The 20673-nt window shown below is 41.3% G+C and overlaps 1 protein-coding gene across 7 annotated transcripts in view; it reads left to right on the top strand.

Annotated features, from left to right (window-relative positions):
- DIP2A (disco interacting protein 2 homolog A) overlaps nt 1-20673 on the top strand; it is a 118912-nt gene that overhangs the window by 69505 nt on the left and 28734 nt on the right. For 3 of the 7 annotated variants that reach the window (XR_008846848.1, XM_056533247.1, XM_056533248.1), the window contains exons 2-13: nt 2615-2686; nt 8546-8665; nt 8985-9104; nt 9339-9581; nt 9931-10059; nt 10156-10275; nt 10362-10559; nt 11011-11102; nt 12695-12805; nt 14983-15103; nt 15305-15414; nt 18709-18811. Coding sequence is in view for 6 of the 7 variants with exons in the window: in XM_056533247.1 (XP_056389222.1) it covers nt 2615-2686; nt 8546-8665; nt 8985-9104; nt 9339-9581; nt 9931-10059; nt 10156-10275; nt 10362-10559; nt 11011-11102; nt 12695-12805; nt 14983-15103; nt 15305-15414; nt 18709-18811 (1539 nt within the window). In the remaining variant the exon portion in view is untranslated. Of the gene's footprint in view, nt 1-1173; nt 1282-2614; nt 2687-8545; nt 8666-8984; nt 9105-9338; nt 9582-9930; nt 10060-10155; nt 10276-10361; nt 10560-11010; nt 11103-12694; nt 12806-14982; nt 15104-15304; nt 15415-18708; nt 18812-20673 lie in introns of those variants that run through there. The other 4 variants (XM_056533251.1, XM_056533249.1, XM_056533250.1 and 1 more) reach the window with 4 other exon arrangements.

Genomic DNA, 20673 nt, shown 5'->3' with positions numbered 1-20673 from the left:
GCTCCTACTCCTGGACAGTTCCTAAAATGGACAGAGGTGTCAGCAGAAAGGAAATTCAAAAAGAAAAGAACTTCCTGTGGACCATAACAGCAGCTGATAAGTACTGGAAGGATTAAGATTTTTTAATAGAAGTAATTTACAAATCTGTTTAACTTTCTGGCACCAGTTGATTTAAAAAAATAATAAAAAATGTTTTGCAGAGGAGTACCCCTTTAAAACCACCTGCCTTATATTGTGTAATCCCTCAGGCTGCCAAAGCAGCTTTGACCCATCAAGTCATGGACTCCACAGACCTCTGAAGTGTCCTGTGGTATCTGGTCCCAACACTTTAGTAGTAGATCCTGTAAGTCAGTGTTTCCCAACCCGTGTGCCTCCAGCTGTTGCAAAACTACAACTCCCAGCATGCCCGGACAGCCTTAGGCTGTCCGGGCATGCTGGGAGTTGTAGTTTTGCAACAGCTGGAGGCACACGGGTGGGGAAACCCTGCTGTAAATTGTGAGATGCAGCCTCAGTGGATCAGGCCTGTGTTTTTAGCACCTACCATCGATGACTGGACTGAGATCTGAGAAATTTGGAGGCCAAGTTACCTCCTTGTTCCTCATCTCATTTCTGAACCCTTTTTACAGTGTGACAGGGGGCGTTATTTTTCTGATAGTTTTTCATTCATGAATTTTTTTTTTATTTTTCCCCTCATATACTAGAATGTGTTTATACATGTGGTAAAACGTTTCATTTGTATAACCTCTCTGATACAAGTGAAAAATCACAACCCGTAAAGACTCCAAAAACAGGGTGGACAATTTCATTTAAAATTTTTTTTAGCACCGTGCTTTCTTAAAAAATAAATAAAAATTAAAAAAAATTGTGAGCAAGGTGAAGAAACACATAACAAGGAAAACATTGACATATACAGTGGAATAAATTTCTCCACATTTCTTTCACCTTACATGGAATTTCAGAAGTGCAAAAGGCCCATGGTGTTCACTAGTAACATAGCGGGACATTTATCAATACCTGTGCAAAGGAAATGTTGCTGAGTTGCCCATAGCAACCAATCGGATCGCTTCTTTCATTTTTAACAAGGCCTCTGCAAAATGAAAGAAGTGATCTGATTGGTTGCTATGGGCAACTCAGCAACTTTTCCTCTGGACAGGTCTTGAGAAATCTCCCCAATAGTTCATAAGGTTGAAAAAAGACCAGAGTCCATCAAGTTCAACCTATAACCCTAATGAGTCCCTACTGAGTTGATCCAGAGGAAGGAAAAAAAACCTCATACTAGAGGTAAAAATTCCTTCCCGACTCCAAATATGGCATCAGAATAAATCTCTGGATCAACGTTCTATCCCTATAAATCTAGTATACAGAACCAGCAATGTTATTATTCTCCAAAAATGCATCCAGACCCTTTTGAACTCTTTCACAGAGTTCACCATGACCACCTCCTCCGGGAGAGAATTCCACAGTCTCACTGCTCTTACAGTAAAGAACCCCTGTCTGTGCTGGTGTAGAAACCTTCTTTCCTCTAGACGTAGAGGAGGCCCCCTTGTTATAGATACAGTCCTGTGTATAAATAGATCACGGGAGAGATCTCTGTACTGTCCCCTGATATATTTATACATAGTTATTAGGTCTCCCCTAAGCCTAAACTAAATAACCCTAATTCTGATAATCTTTCTGGGTACTGTAGTCCTCCCATTCCCTGTATTAACCTCGTTGCCCGTCTTTGAACCCTCTCCAGCTCCACTATATCTCTCCTGTACACTGGTGCCCAGTACTCTACTCAGTATTCTATGTGTGGTCTGACTGATAGACTCATTATTGGGAGAAAATACCCCCGTCATGAAGGGGTTAATTAATTATAATGATGGTTATGAAAGTAAAGGACCAAGAAGCATATGTGTGAATGTAGAAAAGACCCCTTAAAGGGGTACTCCACTGGAAAACATTTTCTTTTAAATCAACTGGTGCCAGAAAGTTAAACGGATTTGTACATTACTTCTATTAAAAAATCCCAATCCTTCCAGTACTTATCAGCTACTGTATAAAACACAGGAAGTTCTTTTCTTCTTGAATTTCCTTTCTGTCTGACCACAGTGCTCTCTTCTGACACCTCTGTCCATGTCAGGAACTGTCCCCATAGCAAACCTCTTTTGCTCTGGACAGTTCCTGATATGGGCAGAGGTGTCAGCAGAGAGCATTGTGGTCAGGCAGAAAGGAAATTCAAAAAGAAAAGAACTTCCTGTGTGTTATACAGCAGCTGATAAATACCCGAAGGATTGATATTTTTTTTAATAGAAGAAATTTACAAATCTGTTTAACTTTCTGGCACCAGTTGATTTAAAAGAAAATGTTTTCCGGTGGAGTACCCCTTTAAGGGTTAGGGTTACACGTGCCATATTTTGTTGGTTATTTGCTGCGTTTTTTCCAACCTATTGAATTCAATGCGTCGCAAAATCAGCTGCATGTTTTACTTCCATTGACTTCAATGGGTAGAAAAATACGCAGGAATAATAGCGCAGCAAAATACATCACGTGTGATCCTACCCTAACAGTATAATTTATTGTGATAATATAATGAGGTCTTTTATCTATCTGCTGTTTGTGTGTTTTTCAGGTGACATAACCCAGAAAGGCTATGAGAAGAAGAGAGCGAAGCTTCTGGCTCGCTACATCCCACTCATTCAAGGTACTTCCATCCATCAGTTATATATAAGTGACTAATTGCCTAAAGTGTTGTTTGGCCTTTTTGTTGAGTTTTGAACTTTTTTTTTGTTTTGCTTGGTGAACTCCTGTGTCTTTTTCCATAAGTTCACCTGTCAAAACAAAATGTTAAAAATGCAACAGAAACGCACAATGTGATCACAGCCTGAAAAAACTTTGCTTACTTTTCCACTTACATCCACTTACATCACACTAGTCCATTCACAGTATTGCTAGTTTCTTTTTGGAATTCCCCATAGCTCTGCTGACAGACACGACACTAACTGCTTAAAGGTGTTATCCAGGAAAAAACTTTTTTTTATATATCAACTGGCTCCAGAAAGTTAAACAGATTTTTAAATTACTTCTATTTAAAAATATTAATCCTTTCAGTACTTATGAGCTGCTGAAGTTGAGTTGTTCTTTTCTGTCTAAGTGCTCTCTGATGAAACCTGTCTCGAGAACTGTCCAGAGTAGAAGCAAATCCCCATAGCAAACCTCTTCTACTCTGTGCAGTTCCCGCAACAAGCAGAGATGTCAGCGGAGAGCACTGTTGCCAGACAGAAAAGAACAACTCAACTTCTGCAGCTGATAATTATTGGAAGGATCAAGTTTTTTTTTTAATAGAAGTAATTTACAAATCTGTTTATCTTTCTGGAGCCACTTGAAATATATATAGATAGATAGATATAGATAGATATAGATAGATAGATAGATAGATAGATAGATAGATATATATATATATATATATATATATATATATATATATATATATAAATATTTTTCCTGGAATACCCCTTTGAAGATAGGGTCTCACGGTACAGAAAATAGGTGGCTGAGATGCAGCCGAAATGCAGGTAAAAACCGGGAGATTTGCAGCAGGTTTTGATAGGTGTATAAAGGAGAAAAAATTGGGATTGAAAAAACAGTCCTGCTAGGTTAAGGATATGAAAATGAAAGAAAAGACCAGGGGAAATATGTCCAATAGATTAAATTACAATTTATTTAAAAAATACTAAGATGTCTTCTGCAGGGCCCTTACATCAGACATACATTAAACATAAAAATTAAAGGGGTATTCCAGGCCAAAACTTTTTTTTATATATCAACTGGCTCCGGAAAGTTAAACAGATTTGTAAATTACTTCTATTAAAAAATCTTAATCCTTCCAATAGTTATTAGCTTCTGAAGTTGAGTTGCTGTTTTCTGTCTAACTGCTTTCTGATGACTCACGTCCCGGGAGCTGTGCAGTTCCTATGGGGATATTCTCCCATCATGCAAGGGATATTCTCCCATCATGCACAGCTCCCGGGACGTGACATCATCATTGAGCAGTTAGACAGAAAACTTCAGAAGCTAATAACTATTGGAAGGATTAAGATTTTTTAATAGAAGTAATTTACAAATCTGTTTAACTTTCCGGAGCCAGTTGATATATAAAAAAAAGTTTTTGCCTGGAATACCCCTTTAAGGAATAAAAAAGGTGGACCAAAAATAATGATAGCATCTATGATTATAATTTTTAGCACACCATTTTTTATTACCGTACTTTATTTTTATTTCTAACTTATGTCTGATGCAAGGGCCCTGCAGAAGACATCTTAGTATATTTTAAATAAATTGTAATTTAATCTATTGGACCTATTTCCCCTTGTCTTTTCTTCCATTTTCCTTTTTATATCCTTAACCTAGCAGTTCTGTTTTTCAATCCCAATTTTTATTTTTATTTTTTTTCGTTCTGGGCACATAGGGTAATGTGTATCACAGTATCCTCAGTTTAGGATTCTGTTTTATGTAGAGCTCCCAATCAATTTTTTCTAGGTTTTATAAGCAGTTTTTATAGGATCTGTTCTTTAACCCCTTAAGGACGCAGGACGTAAATGTACGTCCTGGTGCGGTGGTACTTAACGCACCAGGACGTACATTTACGTCCTAAGCATAACCGCGGGCATCGGAGCGATGCCCGTGTCATGCGCGGCTGATCCCGGCTGCTGATCGCAGCCAGGGACCCGCCGGCAATGGCCGACGCCCGCGATCTCGCGGGCGTCCGCCATTAACCCCTCAGGTACCGGGATCAATACAGATCCCGGCATCTGCGGGAGTGCGCGATTTGAATGAATGATCGGATCGCCCGCAGCGCTGCTGCGGGGATCCGATCATTCATAACGCCGCACGGAGGTCCCCTCTCCTTCCTCCGTCCGGCTCCCGGCGTCTCCTGCTCTGGTCTGTGATCGAGCAGACCAGAGCAGGAGATGACCGATAATACTGATCTGTTCTATGTCCTATACATAGAACAGATCAGTATTAGCAATCATGGTATTGCTATGAATAGTTCCCTATGGGGACTATTCAAGTGTAAAAAAAAATGTAAAAAAATGTAAAAGTAAAAGTTAAAAAAAAGTGAATAATCTCCTCCCCCAATAAAAAAGTAAAACGTCCGTTTTTTCCTATTTTACCCCCAAAAAGCGTAAAAAAAATTTTTTATAGACATATTTGGTATCGCCGTGTGTGTAAATGTCCGAACTATTAAAATAAAATGTTAATGATCCCGTACGGTTAACGGCGTGAACGAAAAAAAAAAAAAAAAAGTCCAAAATTCCTACTTTTTTAATACATTTTATTAAAAAAATTTTTATAAAAAATGTATTAAAAGTTTTTTATATGCAAATGTGGTATCAAAAAAAAGTACAGATCATGGCGCAAAAAATGAGCCCCCATACCGCCGCTTATACGGAAAAATAAAAAAGTTAGGGGTCATCAAAATAAAGTGATTATAAACGTACTAATTTGGTTAAAAAGTTTGTGATTTTTTTTAAGCGCAACAATAATATAAAAGTATGTAATAATGGGTATCATTTTAATCGTATTGACCCTCAGAATAAAGAACACACGTCATTTTTACCATAAATTGTACGGCGTGAATACGAAACCTTCCAAAATTAGCAAAATTGCGTTTTTCGTTTTAATTTCCCCACAAAAATAGTGTTTTTTGGTTGCGCCATACATTTTATGATATAATGAGTTATGTCATTACAAAGTACAACTGGTCTCGCAAAAAACAAGCCCTCATACTAGTCTGTGGATGAAAATATAAAAGAGTTATGATTTTTAGAAGGCGAGGAGGAAAAAATGAAAACGTAAAAATTTAATTGTCTGAGTCCTTAAGGCCAAAATGGGCTGAGTCCTTAAGGGGTTAAAGGGTTACTTCCGTGGAAAACTTTTTTTTTTCCTTTTTTAATCAACTGGTGCCAGAAAGTTAAACAGATTTGTAAATTACTTCTATTAAATAATCTTAATGCTTCCAGTACATTTTATGGGCTGTATACTACAGAGGCAATGCTTTTCTTTTTGGATTTCTCTGATGTAACAACCACAGTTCTCTCTGCTGATCTCTGCTGTCTATTTTAGGAACTGTCCAGAGCAGCATATGTTTGCTATGGTAATTTTCTCCTGCTCTGGACAGTTCCAAAAATGGACAGTAGAGGTCAGCAGAGAGCACTGTGGTCGTTTACACCAGAGAAATCCAAAAAGAAAAGCATTTCTTCTGTAGTATATCGCCCCTAAAAAGTACTGGAAGGATTAAGATTTTTTAATAGAAGTAATTTACAAATCTGTTTAACTTTCTGGCACCAGTTGATTAAAAAAAAAAGGCTTCCACGGAAGTACCCCTTTAATGGACACACAATTTGTCGGAAAACTGTTTGCACCAAACAGGGTATCTGACTGATCTACGTCTTGGCTGCCACTCTGAAGCCCTGTGTCCACACTATCAGATCTTACCCTAAGGTAGTGTTTCCCAACTAGGATGCCTCCAGCTGTTGCAAAACTACAACTCCCAGCATGCCCGGACAGCCTTCGGCTGTCCGGGCATGCTGGGAGTTGTAGTTTTGCAACAGCTGGAGGCACCTTGGTTGGGAAACACTGCCCTAAGGGCATGTGCACATGGGCATTATCTTTTCTGCATGGCTTCCGGTCTCTCATTTTTGGGTCAATTGGTGCAGAATTGTCAAAGGTGGCACTGCATAATCATTAATGGGAAAATTGGCGCTGTGTCTGCACCAAAAGCCTTGTGGTTACAAGCTGTGTGAACATGCAGGGCACTTTCATTTGAGATATAGATTTCTGTGGGCACCAGACTGACTACCATATAGTTCTTAGCTTTAGGCTAGGTTCACACTGCGGAATCTCCGGGCAGGAAATTTCCACCCGGAGATTCGAGTGCGGCCAGAGCCGACTGAATCTGGATCAAGCGGACAATGCAGTCTCCAATAGACTGCAATGTGTTCCGCGAGTATTTCCGCCTGAAGAATGAGCAACGCCATTCTTCAGGCAGAAATGTTAAAGCGGATTTTCCGTTCATAAATTCCGAAGTGTGAATTGGTGAACGGAAACCCATTCACTACACTATACATTTTAGTAAGCGGTATTTCTGCCTGCAATTTCAAAGCGGAATTGCAGGCGGTAAATACCGTAGTGTGAACCTAACCTTACTGCTAAATCTCTTAAGAATCCATTCCATACAGCAAACTCTGCAGATGCTGAACCAGCAAAAGCCCTCTGGACAGTTATATTTATTTGCTTAGTACATTAGATGGAAACCTGTGCAATGCAGTTTATAGACATTATTATAATAATAAAAATATATATTCAGCTTTAATCCACCCAAACATCACATTACAGTAAGGTATCAACATATACAAAGTACTAAACCAGCTAAAGGATTAAAGGGGTAACTCCAGTGATAAACTTTTTTTTTTTTTTTTTTTTTAAATCAACTGGTGCCAGAAAATTAAACAGATTTGTAAATTACTTCTATTTAAAAAAAATCTTAATCCTTCCAGTACTTATTAGTTGCTGAATACTACAGTGGAAATTATTTTCCGTTTGAAACACAGAGCTGTCTGCTGACAACATGAGCACAGTGCTCTCTGCTGACACCTCTGTCCATTTTAGGAACTGTCCAGAGTAGAGGAGAAAATCCCCATAGCAAACATATGCTGTTCTGGACAGTTCCTAAAATGGACAGAGATGTCAGCAGAGAGCACTGTGGTCATGATGTCAGCACAGAGCTCTGTGTTTCAAAAAGAAAATAATTTCCGCTGAAGTATTCAGCAGCTAATAAATACTGGAAGGATTAAGATTTTTTAATAGAAGTAATTTAAAAATCTGTTTAACTTTCTTGCACCAGTTAATAAAAATAAAAAAAAGTTTTCCTCCGGGGTACCCCATTAAGATTGTAGAATCCCAAAAATTTTTTTTCAATCTCAGCTAATTTCAATTACGTCTTTATTAGATAAGAATTCACTTATTCTAATGTCTCCCTGGCAGTGACGTCAGCTTTGGCCGTGTTTTTAGATAGTGTTATCGAGAGTAAGCACGGGGTCCTCCCTTCTGCTTGTTGGTCAGATAGATTACAGTGTATCTAGGATGTGTCTACAGTTTCCTGGTCAGTTCTGTTTTCCAGGCCATTCTGGTTGTTTAGTTGCTGACAGTGTTTTTTCGTGAGGCTCTGTTCCCAGGCCTAGTAGATTAGAGCCAAAAGTGCTGCAGACCTTGTCTCCCCATCTCTGTGATCCCCGCCAGATGAAACCGCTTTGTTTTTCTTCCATGTTTGGAACAATTGAGTCAATTGTTAAGAGTCAGCAGAGAAATGTATATGATGGGGTGGAATCAAAATGACTGTTTTACAACCTACAGCAGAGAGACATCTAAAATTATTTTTGGTTGCTAAAATCCACATAGATTTGCACAGTCGCAAGGAACTTGAGCGTTGATCTTTTAGGAGTTGACACCTTTTTTTTTTACATTTGATATATTTGCTTTTTCTTTCTTCTACTCCTACTAGGTGTAGACCCTTCACTACAGACAGACAACAAACTCTTGGGCACATCACAAGTTAAAAGCACCACAAACAAGCAGCAAAGGTCCCGTTCTACCAGCTCACGGGATGAGCGATTTCGATCTGGTTAGTGCTTCTGCACGATCGATATGTGTCCCTGTGCATGCTGATAAGCGCTGTGCCAGTTTTGGACAGAATCTGTCACCATTTTCCCCTTTAAGAAACAAACACCAGGGTATGCACAGGTTCTGTAAGCACCCTTAGGATTAATTCCAAAGTGCTAAGTACACTTTTTTTTTAATGCTTGCTTGTTAGGCTTAGAATTGTTGTGTATACATATCAGTTAGGATTCAGCCAATTGGGTTACATTGTAATCTTCTGAGAGGTCTTTTTGGGCTAATGGTCACGTGTCCATCCATAGACCAGGCTTTTGTGTCTTGTGCAGATGTTCACACAGAAGCCGTGCAAGCAGCTTTGGCTAAGTACAAGGAGAGAAAAATGCCGATGCCTTCTAAACGTCGCTCTGCTCTCGTCCAGCCTTCAGTAGAGACTTACACGCCACCAGGTAACTATACATTCATTCTTTTTAACTCTTCACTGACTGGGAAAATATCCATAGCACCATGTCTGTCCGATGACTGGTTTTGTCACGGTATGTTCTGTTTGCCCCATTCATACAATGCATTTTGAATTTGATTTTCCATTCTCAATGTTAATGATATATATATAGTCCCTTCTTAATTAATCAGCCATTGTGCAAGTTGTGATATTTAGATATCCATGGTTATTTTACTCATAGACACCTCGTCGGCTTCGGAGGATGAGGGCTCATTGCTCCGTCAGGGACGCATCACATCCACTCCGCTACAAGGTCATTCAAGCGTAGAGCCCTGGATTAGCAGAATAACCCAGGGCTCCTCCACCTCATCATCAGCATCTTCCACCTCATCCCACCCAGGAGCCAAGCCTGCTTCCTCGAACAGCTGCCCTGTCATCGCAGCTGCCACCATGCTGGCAGACCTCATGGCACATGCCCAGATAGGTCAGTATCCGGGCATGTGCTGCCAGATCTTATGGAAAGATATTAGCACAGTAAATATTGGCCAGCAGGTTTCCCGGCACACTGCCATAAGCGCAGTTGGTACTTGTCATGGCACATTGTAACAATATCCGCATAAAGTTTGGTGACGCCGCATAATGTTGCGAGGTAATGCTTATATGGCTTGTTTAAATCAAATAGAAACTTTAAGTCAAGATGATAATGTTTTTTATTTTTATTAATATTGTGTCATGACACTGACCAAGACACGGGTATGTGATCATTGGGTGCCTTCATAAGGTTTCAGACAGTGATCAGAACCATATGTCATGTTCTTCATCCTGATAACCAGAGAGTGTTTCTGCACCACCTGACGTGACTACTGGACTCCTAGGAAACTCTCATCACGAGCGTCCACAGGTGGCATCTGTGCGTGGAGTGCCACGGGGGTTCAACAGCAGCATATTAGAAACAGCAGATGGTGCGTTAGTATTATTAGATGCTTTGAGTAGACATACTAAAACAACATAAGCGCTGTCGTCTATTACCACTTTTCTTCCTGCTTTCTTTCTTCTAGGTGTGCCAGTAAACAGCAGAGTCTCCTCCAAAATTCAGCAGCTTCTAAACACCTTAAAAAGGCCAAAGCGTCCTCCACTAAGAGAGTTCTTTGTGGATGATTTTGAGGAACTCCTGGAGGGTACGAATGTTTAAATAATTTTTTTTCTAGAACAATTGTATTTGCATACTCCTCCATAAAGTTTATTTTATTTTCACCCTATGTAGTTCAACAGCCAGACCCCAACCAGCCAAAACCAGAAGGAACAGAAATGGCACTGCTCAAAGGAGAACCGCTTGGAGTTGTGTCTAACTGGCCTCCTTCATTACTGACAGCTCTTCATCGCTGGGGGACTACACAACCAAAAGCCCCATGTCTTACCTCTTTGGACACTACTGGCAAAGCAATGTATACCCTTACCTATGGTAATTGAAAAATGTTTTTACATATATTGTCGTTGTGGTTTGCTACACATAACCAAATGTTTTTGAAGACCCATTTTGTAATTTTTAATTTTTTTTCCCTCCTCTACTTCTAAGTTCCATACTCTTTCATGTTCCCATCTACAGACATATAATGGCTTGTATTTTACAGGATCAATTGTACTTTGTATTGACACACTTCATTTTACCATAACATACGCCGCAACAGTATAGAAATGTCATAGAGACAACGGGCAGTAGCGTGCGTCTCTTCTTGCCCTGTCCTATGTGATCCTATGTGTGTGTGTATATATATATATATATATATATATATATATATACTTTTACTTGTCACCTATCCAACAGGGCCTAAATGCCTTATAATCTGTATTTTTTTTTTTTTTTTTTTATAGTATAATTTGATTTTTGTACATTTTTTTTTTTTTTTTCTTAGGTAAATTGTGGAGTCGGAGTGTTAAACTAGCATACACTCTGTTAAACAAACTGACCAGCAAAAATGAGTCGCTCCTTAAGCCGGGGGACAGGGTAGGTAGATCCTTCTTCTAAATAAAGGTGTAACGTATATCTGAAGATGAGACCTTAGACCTTGGTATAAAGAGAAACAATTGTGTTTTAGATATTTAGCTTAGAGGCATAAAGCTGTGGAGAAGCAGGTGCTTGACCTAAGATGTGTATGAATACATGGGATCTATGGACAGTGTCACATGATCTACTCACACCGAGTCACGCGCTGCCCATGACCACTAAGCAGATGAGCTGCTCGGAAAAGTCTTTTAGTCTTAATTGTTGTTGTTTTGCTTTGTTTTTTTTTCTTTCCCTTTTTCCTGAAGGAAGACTTGTGCTTCATTGCTACTGTTATGTGTTTCTGTGTGTGCACTTATATAAGTCTTGTCAGACATAAGGCTTCTTTTCTGTGACCTGTATGTGGATTTTGCAGCCATTAAAGGAGTATTCTGTCTTGGTTAAAAAAAAAAACAGCCTGACAGCTTGGGCTGTAAAATAACAAAATGATAATGCCCTCTCCTAGTGACCTGTGTAGAAGTAGAATAATGAAGACCAAGGAAAACGCTCTTGTGTTACCCCCAAAACACAGAGGAGACCCCCTATAGTGGGGAGAATGCAGGCTTTATAGATTTGCTGCTCACCTTGAGCGTATAGGAAATACGCATATCACCCCATATTTGGGTAGGAGGTTGAATGTGGATCCTATGCAGCCCAAAAGGTCCCAGTCAACAGCCGGCAGGTTCCCTGTAGAAATGTTGAGATGGAGTAGAGAAAAAGCCTTGGCAGCAAGCGCTTAGGTATCCAATGGAAACAGCTCGACCAGGTCGCAGAGGTGAAATAAACAGCAACTTTATTGATGTACAGCAATAACGCGTTTCGTGGTTATAACCCCTTCTTCAGATTGACAATGTACGTTACCCCGAAGCACGTTATTGCCGTACATCAATAAAGTTGCTGTGTATTTCACCTCTGCAACCTGGTCATGCTGTTTCCATTGGATACCTAAGCGCTTGCTGCCAAGGTTTTTTCTCTACTCTTCATCTCTCCTGGTGACGTCCTGAACACATTAGGGATTGGCTGCATTGGGTTTAAAATGTCCGCAGGAGAGTTGGGACAACACACAGGGACTGGAGTGACAGCACTGAACTGGGAGAGGTGGATATGCTTTGTTTTGTTACATTACAGTCCTGTCAGGCTGTTATATGCTTTTTTTTTTTTACTAATTGGAATATCCATAAAATCAGTATGCACTGCTGTATAAAGGTATCCTATAAGTGATATAGGATATCATTGAATGGTTTAGCATTTCAATGCTTAAGCATTTCAGATATTGGGGATTTGACTAACAAGCTGACCAATTACTATGTACGATGGCTACCAATGTGCCCCACAACCGATTATGTTGGGGAGGAGAAGGATTGGGCATGTTGGATTGTAACTACTTATATATGCCACTGCCAGACCACACCTCTTTGCATTGAAAAAAATTTGCTATGAAAAGGGGAAAAAAATGGTGAAACGCAGTACATGAGGCCCTATATTCCCCCCCCCCCCCCCCCCCTCTTTTTTACCTATTTATTATCTAAGGAAGTTAATCTGTCATTTTATTGCAGGTGGCTCTTGTGTTTCCCAATAGTGACCCTGTGATGTTTATGGTAGCATTTTATGGCTGTCTTCTTTCAGACCTTATTCCTGTGCCCATCGAAGTGCCCCTGACTAGGAAGGTAATTCATGACAACAAACAGTTTCCTTATGAATGGGCAGTGTCAGATTCAAAAACTTTTTATATGTTGTACATTATGGTAAAACATTAACCTTTCTTATATACTTCTTAAGAAAATGTTATTTCCTTTTTCTAGATATCATGGCTTATAAAATCATGGCTTTGTCCAAATTAAACAATGTCAAGTAAGTGAGGGTTGGCTAGCACTCCTCTGTGCTTTCTCCTGTCTGATAGGACTCCTCTGATAGCACTCCTCTGTGCTCTCTCCTGTCCTATCAGAGGAGTCCTATCAGACAGGAGAGAGCACAGAGGAGTGCTATCAGACAGGAGAGAGCACAGAGGAGTGCTATCAGACAGGAGAGAGCACAGAGGAGTACTATCAGACAGGGGAGTGCACAGAGAAGTCCTATCAGACAGGAGAGAGCACAGAGGAGTACCATCAGACAGGAGAGAGCACAGAGGAGTACCATTGGACAGGAGGGAGCACAGAGGAGGAAGTACTATCAGTCAGGAGGGAGCACAGAGGAGTACTAAGTACTATCAGACAGGAGAGCGAGCACTGAGGAGTCCTATCAGACAGAAGAGAGCACAGAGGAGTATTATCAGACAGGAGAGGGCACAGAGGAGTGCTATCAATCACACAGGAGAGGGCACAGAGGAGGGCTATCAGACAGGAGGGAGCATAGAGGAGTGCTATCAGACAGGAGAGCACAGAGGAGTACTATCAGACAGGAGAGAGCACAGAGGAGTACTATCAGACAGGAGAGAGCACAGAGGAGTGCTATCAGATAAGCGAGAGCAGAGGAGTGCTATCAGACAAGATAGAGCACAGAGGAGTGCTATCAGACAGGAGAGAGCACAGAGGAGTACTATCAGACAGGCGGGAGCACAGAGGAGTACTATCAGACAGGAGGGAGCACAGAGGAGTACTATCAGACAGGAGAGAGCACAGAGGAGTACTATCAGACAGGAGGGAGCACAGAGGAGTACTATCAGACAGGAGAGAGCACAGAGGAGTACTATCAGACAGGAGAGAGCACAGAGGAGTGCTATCAGATAAGCGAGAGCAGAGGAGTGCTATCAGACAAGATAGAGCACAGAGGAGTGCTATCAGACAGGAGAGAGCACAGAGGAGTACTATCAGACAGGAGGGAGCACAGAGGAGTACTATCAGACAGGAGAGAGCACAGAGGAGTACTATCAGACAGGAGAGAGCACAGAGGAGTACGATCAGACAGGAGAGAGCACAGAGGAGTACTATCAGACAGGAGGGAGCACAGAGGAGTACTATCAGACAGGAGAGAGCACAGAGGAGTACTATCAGACAGGAGAGAGCACAGAGGAGTACTATCAGACAGGAGAGAGCACAGAGGAGTACGATCAGACAGGAGAGAGCACAGAGGAGTACTATCAGACAGGAGGGAGCACAGAGGAGTACTATCAGACAGGAGAGAGCACAGAGGAGTACTATCAGACAGGAGAGAGCACAGAGGAGTACTATCAGACAGGAGAGAGCACAGAGGAGTACTATCAGACAGGAGAGAGCACAGAGGAGTGCTATCAGATAAGCGAGAGCAGAGGATTGCTATCAGACAAGATAGAGCACAGAGGAGTGCTATCAGACAGGAGAGAGCACAGAGGAGTACTATCAGACAGGAGAGAGCACAGAGGAGTGCTATCAGATAAGCGAGAGCAGAGGATTGCTATCAGACAAGATAGAGCACAGAGGAGTGCTATCAGACAGGAGAGGGCACAGAGGAGTACTATCAATCAGACAGGAGAGAGCACAGAGCAGTACAATCAGACAGGAGAGAGCACAGAGGAGTACTATCAGACAGGAGAGAGCACAGAGGAGTACTATCAGACAGGAGAGAGCACAGAGGAGTACAATCAGACAGGAGAGAGCACAGAGGAGTACAATCAGACAGGAGAGAGCACAGAGGAGTACAATCAGACAGGAAAGAGCACAGAGAAGTACAATCAGACAGGAGAGAGCACAGAGGAGTGCTATCAGACAGGAGAGAGCACAGAGGAGTACTAGCCCACTCTCAGTTACTGGACTTTGCTTCAGCTTGGACAAAGCCATGATTATATAGGCCATCATTTTTGTATCTGACAGTGCTCATTGAAGCTAAACCTTTGTGTATGCTGAGCCATTCATACATTGCTGTTTTTCAGGATGCAGGCAGTCAGCAGATCGGCTTCCTCCTGAGTTGTGGAGTGTCACTGGCTCTTACAACAGATGTTTGTCAAAAAGGACTACCTAAAGCCCAGACTGGAGAAGTGGTGACTTTCAAAGGTGAACATCCAGTCTCAATTCTTTTTCCATTACGATGTATTCCCAGGTTCAGTTTCTACTGTGATTTTACCAAATAAAATGTTGTCATTGCTGTTTCTGATCAAAGTATGATTAATATTCCCTGGGATTACTGAGGATTGTAATATACAAACCAGATAAGGTTATTTGGTTAGTTTTTCACCAATGTTCTAATGTTCTCAGGTTGGCCTCGTCTGGCATGGTTTGTTATTGATGGAAAGCACTTAATGAAGCCTCCCAAAGATTGGTACCCACATATTCAAGATGCCAGCAATGACCCTGCTTATATTGAGGTAAACTGTTGTAATGTAAAGTTTATTCTTAGCTTCTACCACACTTAATGATGGCTTGCTGTCATAAGAGTAAAGGGCTGATGGACACAGATTTTTGAGGAAGTTTTAGTTAAAGTGGAACTCTGTGGAGTAAAATTTATTGTATAGCTATTGGTTGGCTGCTTGTACCCTAATCACATTTATAGGGGATGTAGAAACTTTCAATCTCTCTCTACACCTGAAAATAGACTACAGCTTATTTTACAACTCGGTACCCTAATTCTTTCATGCAGCAGAGGGGCCCTCTGAGATTAGATCCTGTGGATATACTGAGCCCTCTAAGATCTGATCCTGTGGATATACTGAACCCTCTAAGATCAGATCCCGTGGATATACTGAGCCCTCTAAGATCAGATCCTGTGGATATACTGAACCCTCTAAGATCTGATCCTGTGGATATACTGAACCCTCTAAGATCTGATCCTGTGGATATACTGAGCCCTAATCCTGTGGATATACTGAACCCTCTAAGATCTGATCCTGTGGATATACTGAGCCCGCTAAGATCAGATCCTGTGGATATACTGAACCCTAATCCTTTGGATATACTGAGCCCTAATCCTGTGGATATACTGAGTCCTCTACGATCAGATCATGTGGATACACTTAGTCCTCTACGATCAGATCCTGTGGATATACTGAGCCCTAATCCTGTGGATATACTGAGCCCTAATCCTGTGGATATACTGAGCCCTCTGCAATCAGATCCTGTGGATATACTGAACCCCCTGAGATCAGATCCTGTGGATATACTGAACCCCCTGAGATCAGATCCTGTGGATATACTGAGCCCTCTGCAATCAGATCCCATGGATATACTGAGTCCTCTGCAATCAGATCCTGTGGATATACTGAGTCCTCTGCAATCAGATCCTGTGGATATACTGAGCCCTCTGCAATCAGATCCTGTGGATATACTGAGCCCTAATCCTGTGGATATACTGAGCCCTAATCCTGTGGATATACTGAGTCCTCTACGATCAGATCCTGTGGATACACTTAGTCCTCTACGATCAGATCCTGTGGATATACTGAGCCCTAATCCTGTGGATATACTGAGCCCTAATCCTGTGGATATACTGAGCCCTCTGCAATCAGATCCTGTGGATATACTGAACCCCCTGAGATCAGATCCTGTGGATATACTGAACCCCCTGAGATCAGATCCTGTGGATATACTGAGCCCTCTGCAATCAGATCCCATGGATATACTGAGTCCTCTGCAATCAGATCCTGTGGATATACTGAGTCCTCTGCAATCAGATCCTGTGGATATACTGAGCCCTCTGCAATCAGATCCTGTGGATATACTGAGTCCTCTGCAATCAGATCCTGTGGATATACTGAGTCCTCTGCAATCAGATCCTGTGGATATACTGAGCCCTAATCCTGTGGATATACGGAGTCCTCTGCAATCAGATCCTGTGGATATACTTAGCCCTCTGCAATCAGATCCTGTGGATATACTTAGCCCTCTGCAATCAGATCCTGTGGATATACTTAGCCCTCTGCAATCAGATCCTGTGGATATACTTAGCCCTCTGCAATCAGATCCTGTGGATATACTGAGTCCTCTGCAATCAGATCCTGTGGATATACTGAACCCTCTGCGATCAGATCCTGTGGATATACTGAGCCCTCTAAGATCTGATCCTGTGGATATACTGAACCCTCTAAGATCTGATCCTGTGGATATACTGAGCCCTAATCCTGTGGATATACTGAGTCCTCTGCAATCAGATCCTGTGGATAAACTGAGTCCTCTAAGCCTGTGGATATACTGATCTGATCGCAGAGGGCTCAGTATATCCACAGGATCTGAGTGCAGAGGACTCAGTATATCCACAGGATCAGATCTTAGAGGGCTCAGTATATCCATGGGATCTGATCTCAGAGGACTCAGTATATCCATGGGATCTGATTGCAGAGGGTTCAGTATATCCATGGGATCTGATCTGCAATCAGATCCTGTGAATATACTGAGTCCTCTGAGATCAGATCCCATGGATATACTGAGTCCTCTGCAATCAGATCCCGTGGATATACTGAGTGCTCTGAGATCAGATCCCATGGATATACTGAGCCCTCTAAGATCTGATCCTGTGGATATACTGAGTCCTCTGCAATCAGATCCCGTGGATATACTGAGTCCTCTGAGATCAGATCCCATGGATATACTGAGCCCTCTAAGATCTGATCCTGTGGATATACTGAGTCCTCTGCACTCAGATCCTGTGGATATACTGAGCCCTAATCCTGTGGATATACTGAGCCCTCTGCACTCAGATCCTGTGGATATACTGAGCCCTAATCCTGTGGATATACTGAGCCCTCTGCAATCAGATCCTGTGAATATACTGAGTCCTCTGAGATCAGATCCCATGGATATACTGAGTCCTCTGCACTCAGATCCTGTGGATATACTGAGTCCTCTGCACTCAGATCCTGTGGATATACTGAGCCCTCTAAGATCTGATCCTGTGGATATTCTGAGCCCTCTAAGATCTGATCCTGTGGATATACTGAGCCCTCTAAGATCTGATCCTGTGGATATACTGAGCCCTCTAAGATCTGATCCTGTGGATATACTGAGCCCTCTAAGATCTGATCCTGTGGATATACTGAGCCCTCTAAGATCTGATCCTGTGGATATACTGAGCCCTCTAAGATATGATCTTGTGGATATACTGAGTCCTTTCAGCCTGTGGATATGCTATATAAAATTTTCTGCAAAATCCGGCATGTGTGACCCTACCATAAAGGCTTTAGGCTTTTTTCCTGATCCTGGGTGATCTGTCCTTATCTTCCATATGTCCCTCTTTTTGATAGGCTTCAGACAGTAGAAGAGGCAGATGGAATTGTTACATGACTGCGGGATCAGGCTACTCACACGGGGGGGTTATGTTTGTTTTTTTGCAGTCCCTTTGCAAGTTTGTGAAAAACAAAATGTTAAACAGTTGAAAAGCTATAGTCAGGAAGGTGACACTTTTTTTTATGGAATAAACTTTTTTATGGAATATAAAGTATTCATTGGGACCCCTACTGATTATTAGAACAGAAGTCCCAAGTTTTGGATTCCTCCTCGACCACAGTGGGGTGTCAGGTCCTTATTGTGAATGTAGAGATGAAGTAGTCAGTGTAAAGGTGTGTTCAGACTGTAGCAGAGGGACAAGACGGGTCTTCAAGCTTTGACTTGTAAATGCAGGTTTGCAGATAATGGCCTAATATACTCATTTTATCTCTTGTTTACTGTAGTACAAGACCAGCAAGGAAGGCAGCACTATGGGTGTCACCGTGTCTCAGTCAGCCATGTTGGCACACTGTCATGCACTCACACAGGCATGTGGCTACTCAGAAGGTAAGTAAGTTACATCTGATTACAACTTATAATATCAGATTATTTCCAGTCTGAAGTGCCCCAAAAGATTATTTTATAACAGTGTCGACTGTTTCAGTTACAGTAACTCCTTTTCACATATCAAGATGCTCATAAATGTTCCTGTGCATTATTATGTAAAATGCCGCAGGACGTAGATGTGCTGCCCCCTGCTGGGTCACCTTTTCAAACACAATACTGCTGCTTTCTGGTCCTGTATTGCTACATACTGACTTCATACGTTGTACCGTGAAGCTGCCAAGCTGTTATTGCTCTGTTAACAAATGGTAAAACAAATGCCAAAATATGCTTAAAATCACTGTGTGTGGAGTTACATGTATTTGTTTATTGCAAACATATTTATTATGTCGTATTGATGCCATACACAGTAAGGGGTTTACAGTGAACATTACATTTAAGTTGTCTTGCATTCAAGTAGGTGGGGCTAAATTACAATACTGAATACCAACCCATGGACAAGAATATCACTGTTTCTAAGGAAACCATTCTAAGCAGACCATTTTGTATTTTACTACAGCACTTTTAATATTTTCAGTGCTTTAACCCTGGAAAGAAAGCTTACCTATAGTATGTGCTTTTAATTTGAAGTCAGACAGGGGTCCTGTATATTGACTATCTACATTCTGACAGACATCTGCGTTTGCATTGCTTGCTTCTCTTAAAGCGTACCCGTCAGATCCAACAAAATTTTTTTTTTTTATATATCACTCAGTACCTAATCCTGACCATGTACATCTAATTTTTATGTGTCTAGCACCTTTATTTATTTTTTTATTACACTTTTAATTTAGCTCACTGGTCTGAATTCCTCTCAAAGGCAGGGGGCGTGGTCACACTGTGCAGGTCTCCGCCCCCTCCCTCAGTACGCTGTCTGCCCACATCTCCCCTAGCATTAGCAAAACTACAACTCCCAGCTTGTCCTCACTGACAGTAGTGGGACACAAGGTGACAGTGGGAGGATTTTTCCTCCAGCTCTGAGCCCTGCACTCACAGCTGTCAATCAAGGAAGTGTGTCCATGACATAGGTGATGATGCATGGACACAGCAGGACTAGTATGTGTCCAAGCAGGCAGGGGGGGCAGTTGTGTGACTGACTTTTTCTGTATGAAATACCGAAAATTTTCTAATGACAGCAATTACAAAACCTATTGTTTTTGCATATTTAACAACATATCAAAAGTTTTTGTATCTGACAGTAACCATGTAAAGCAAAGCTACACATAATGGTCATAACCATGTTATGCACAGTAAAGCTTTTAAAAGGTTTACCAAGATGTGATTGTTGAATATGTGTATTAGGTCTATGGGATTCCTGCACCTACCTCTATGTTATTTCAGAGATTACATTAAAGGGGTTGTTTTTCCAAGACAACACTTATTCATCTGTTCTTTTAGGGCATATGGACATCTTATGTTGGTCCTACACTCAGGATTCCGCTTTATCAGCAAAGTCAGAGAGACTCTCTGTAATAGCTTCTTCTGTAGGCTTGGTTTTCATCTTAGGACCACGGGTTTTTCCGTTTTTGCATTTTTGTTTTTTCCTCCTCACCTTTTAAAAATCATAACCCTTTAAATTTTGCACCTAAAAATCCATATGATGGCTTATTTTTTGCGCCACCAATTCTACTTTGCAGTGACATCAGTCATTTTTCCCAATAATCTACGGCGAAACGGAAAAAAAAATAATTGTGCGACGAAATTGAAGAAAAAACGCCATTTTGTAACTTTTGGGGGCTTCCGTTTCTACGCAGTAAATTTTTCGGTAAAAATTACACCTTATCTTTATTCTGTAGGTCCATACGGTTAAAATGATACCCTACTTA

The sequence above is a fragment of the Hyla sarda genome, chromosome 8 (genome assembly GCF_029499605.1).
Source record: "Hyla sarda isolate aHylSar1 chromosome 8, aHylSar1.hap1, whole genome shotgun sequence".
NCBI lineage: Eukaryota > Metazoa > Chordata > Amphibia > Anura > Hylidae > Hyla > Hyla sarda.
This window is presented reverse-complemented; position numbering and strand designations above follow the sequence as displayed.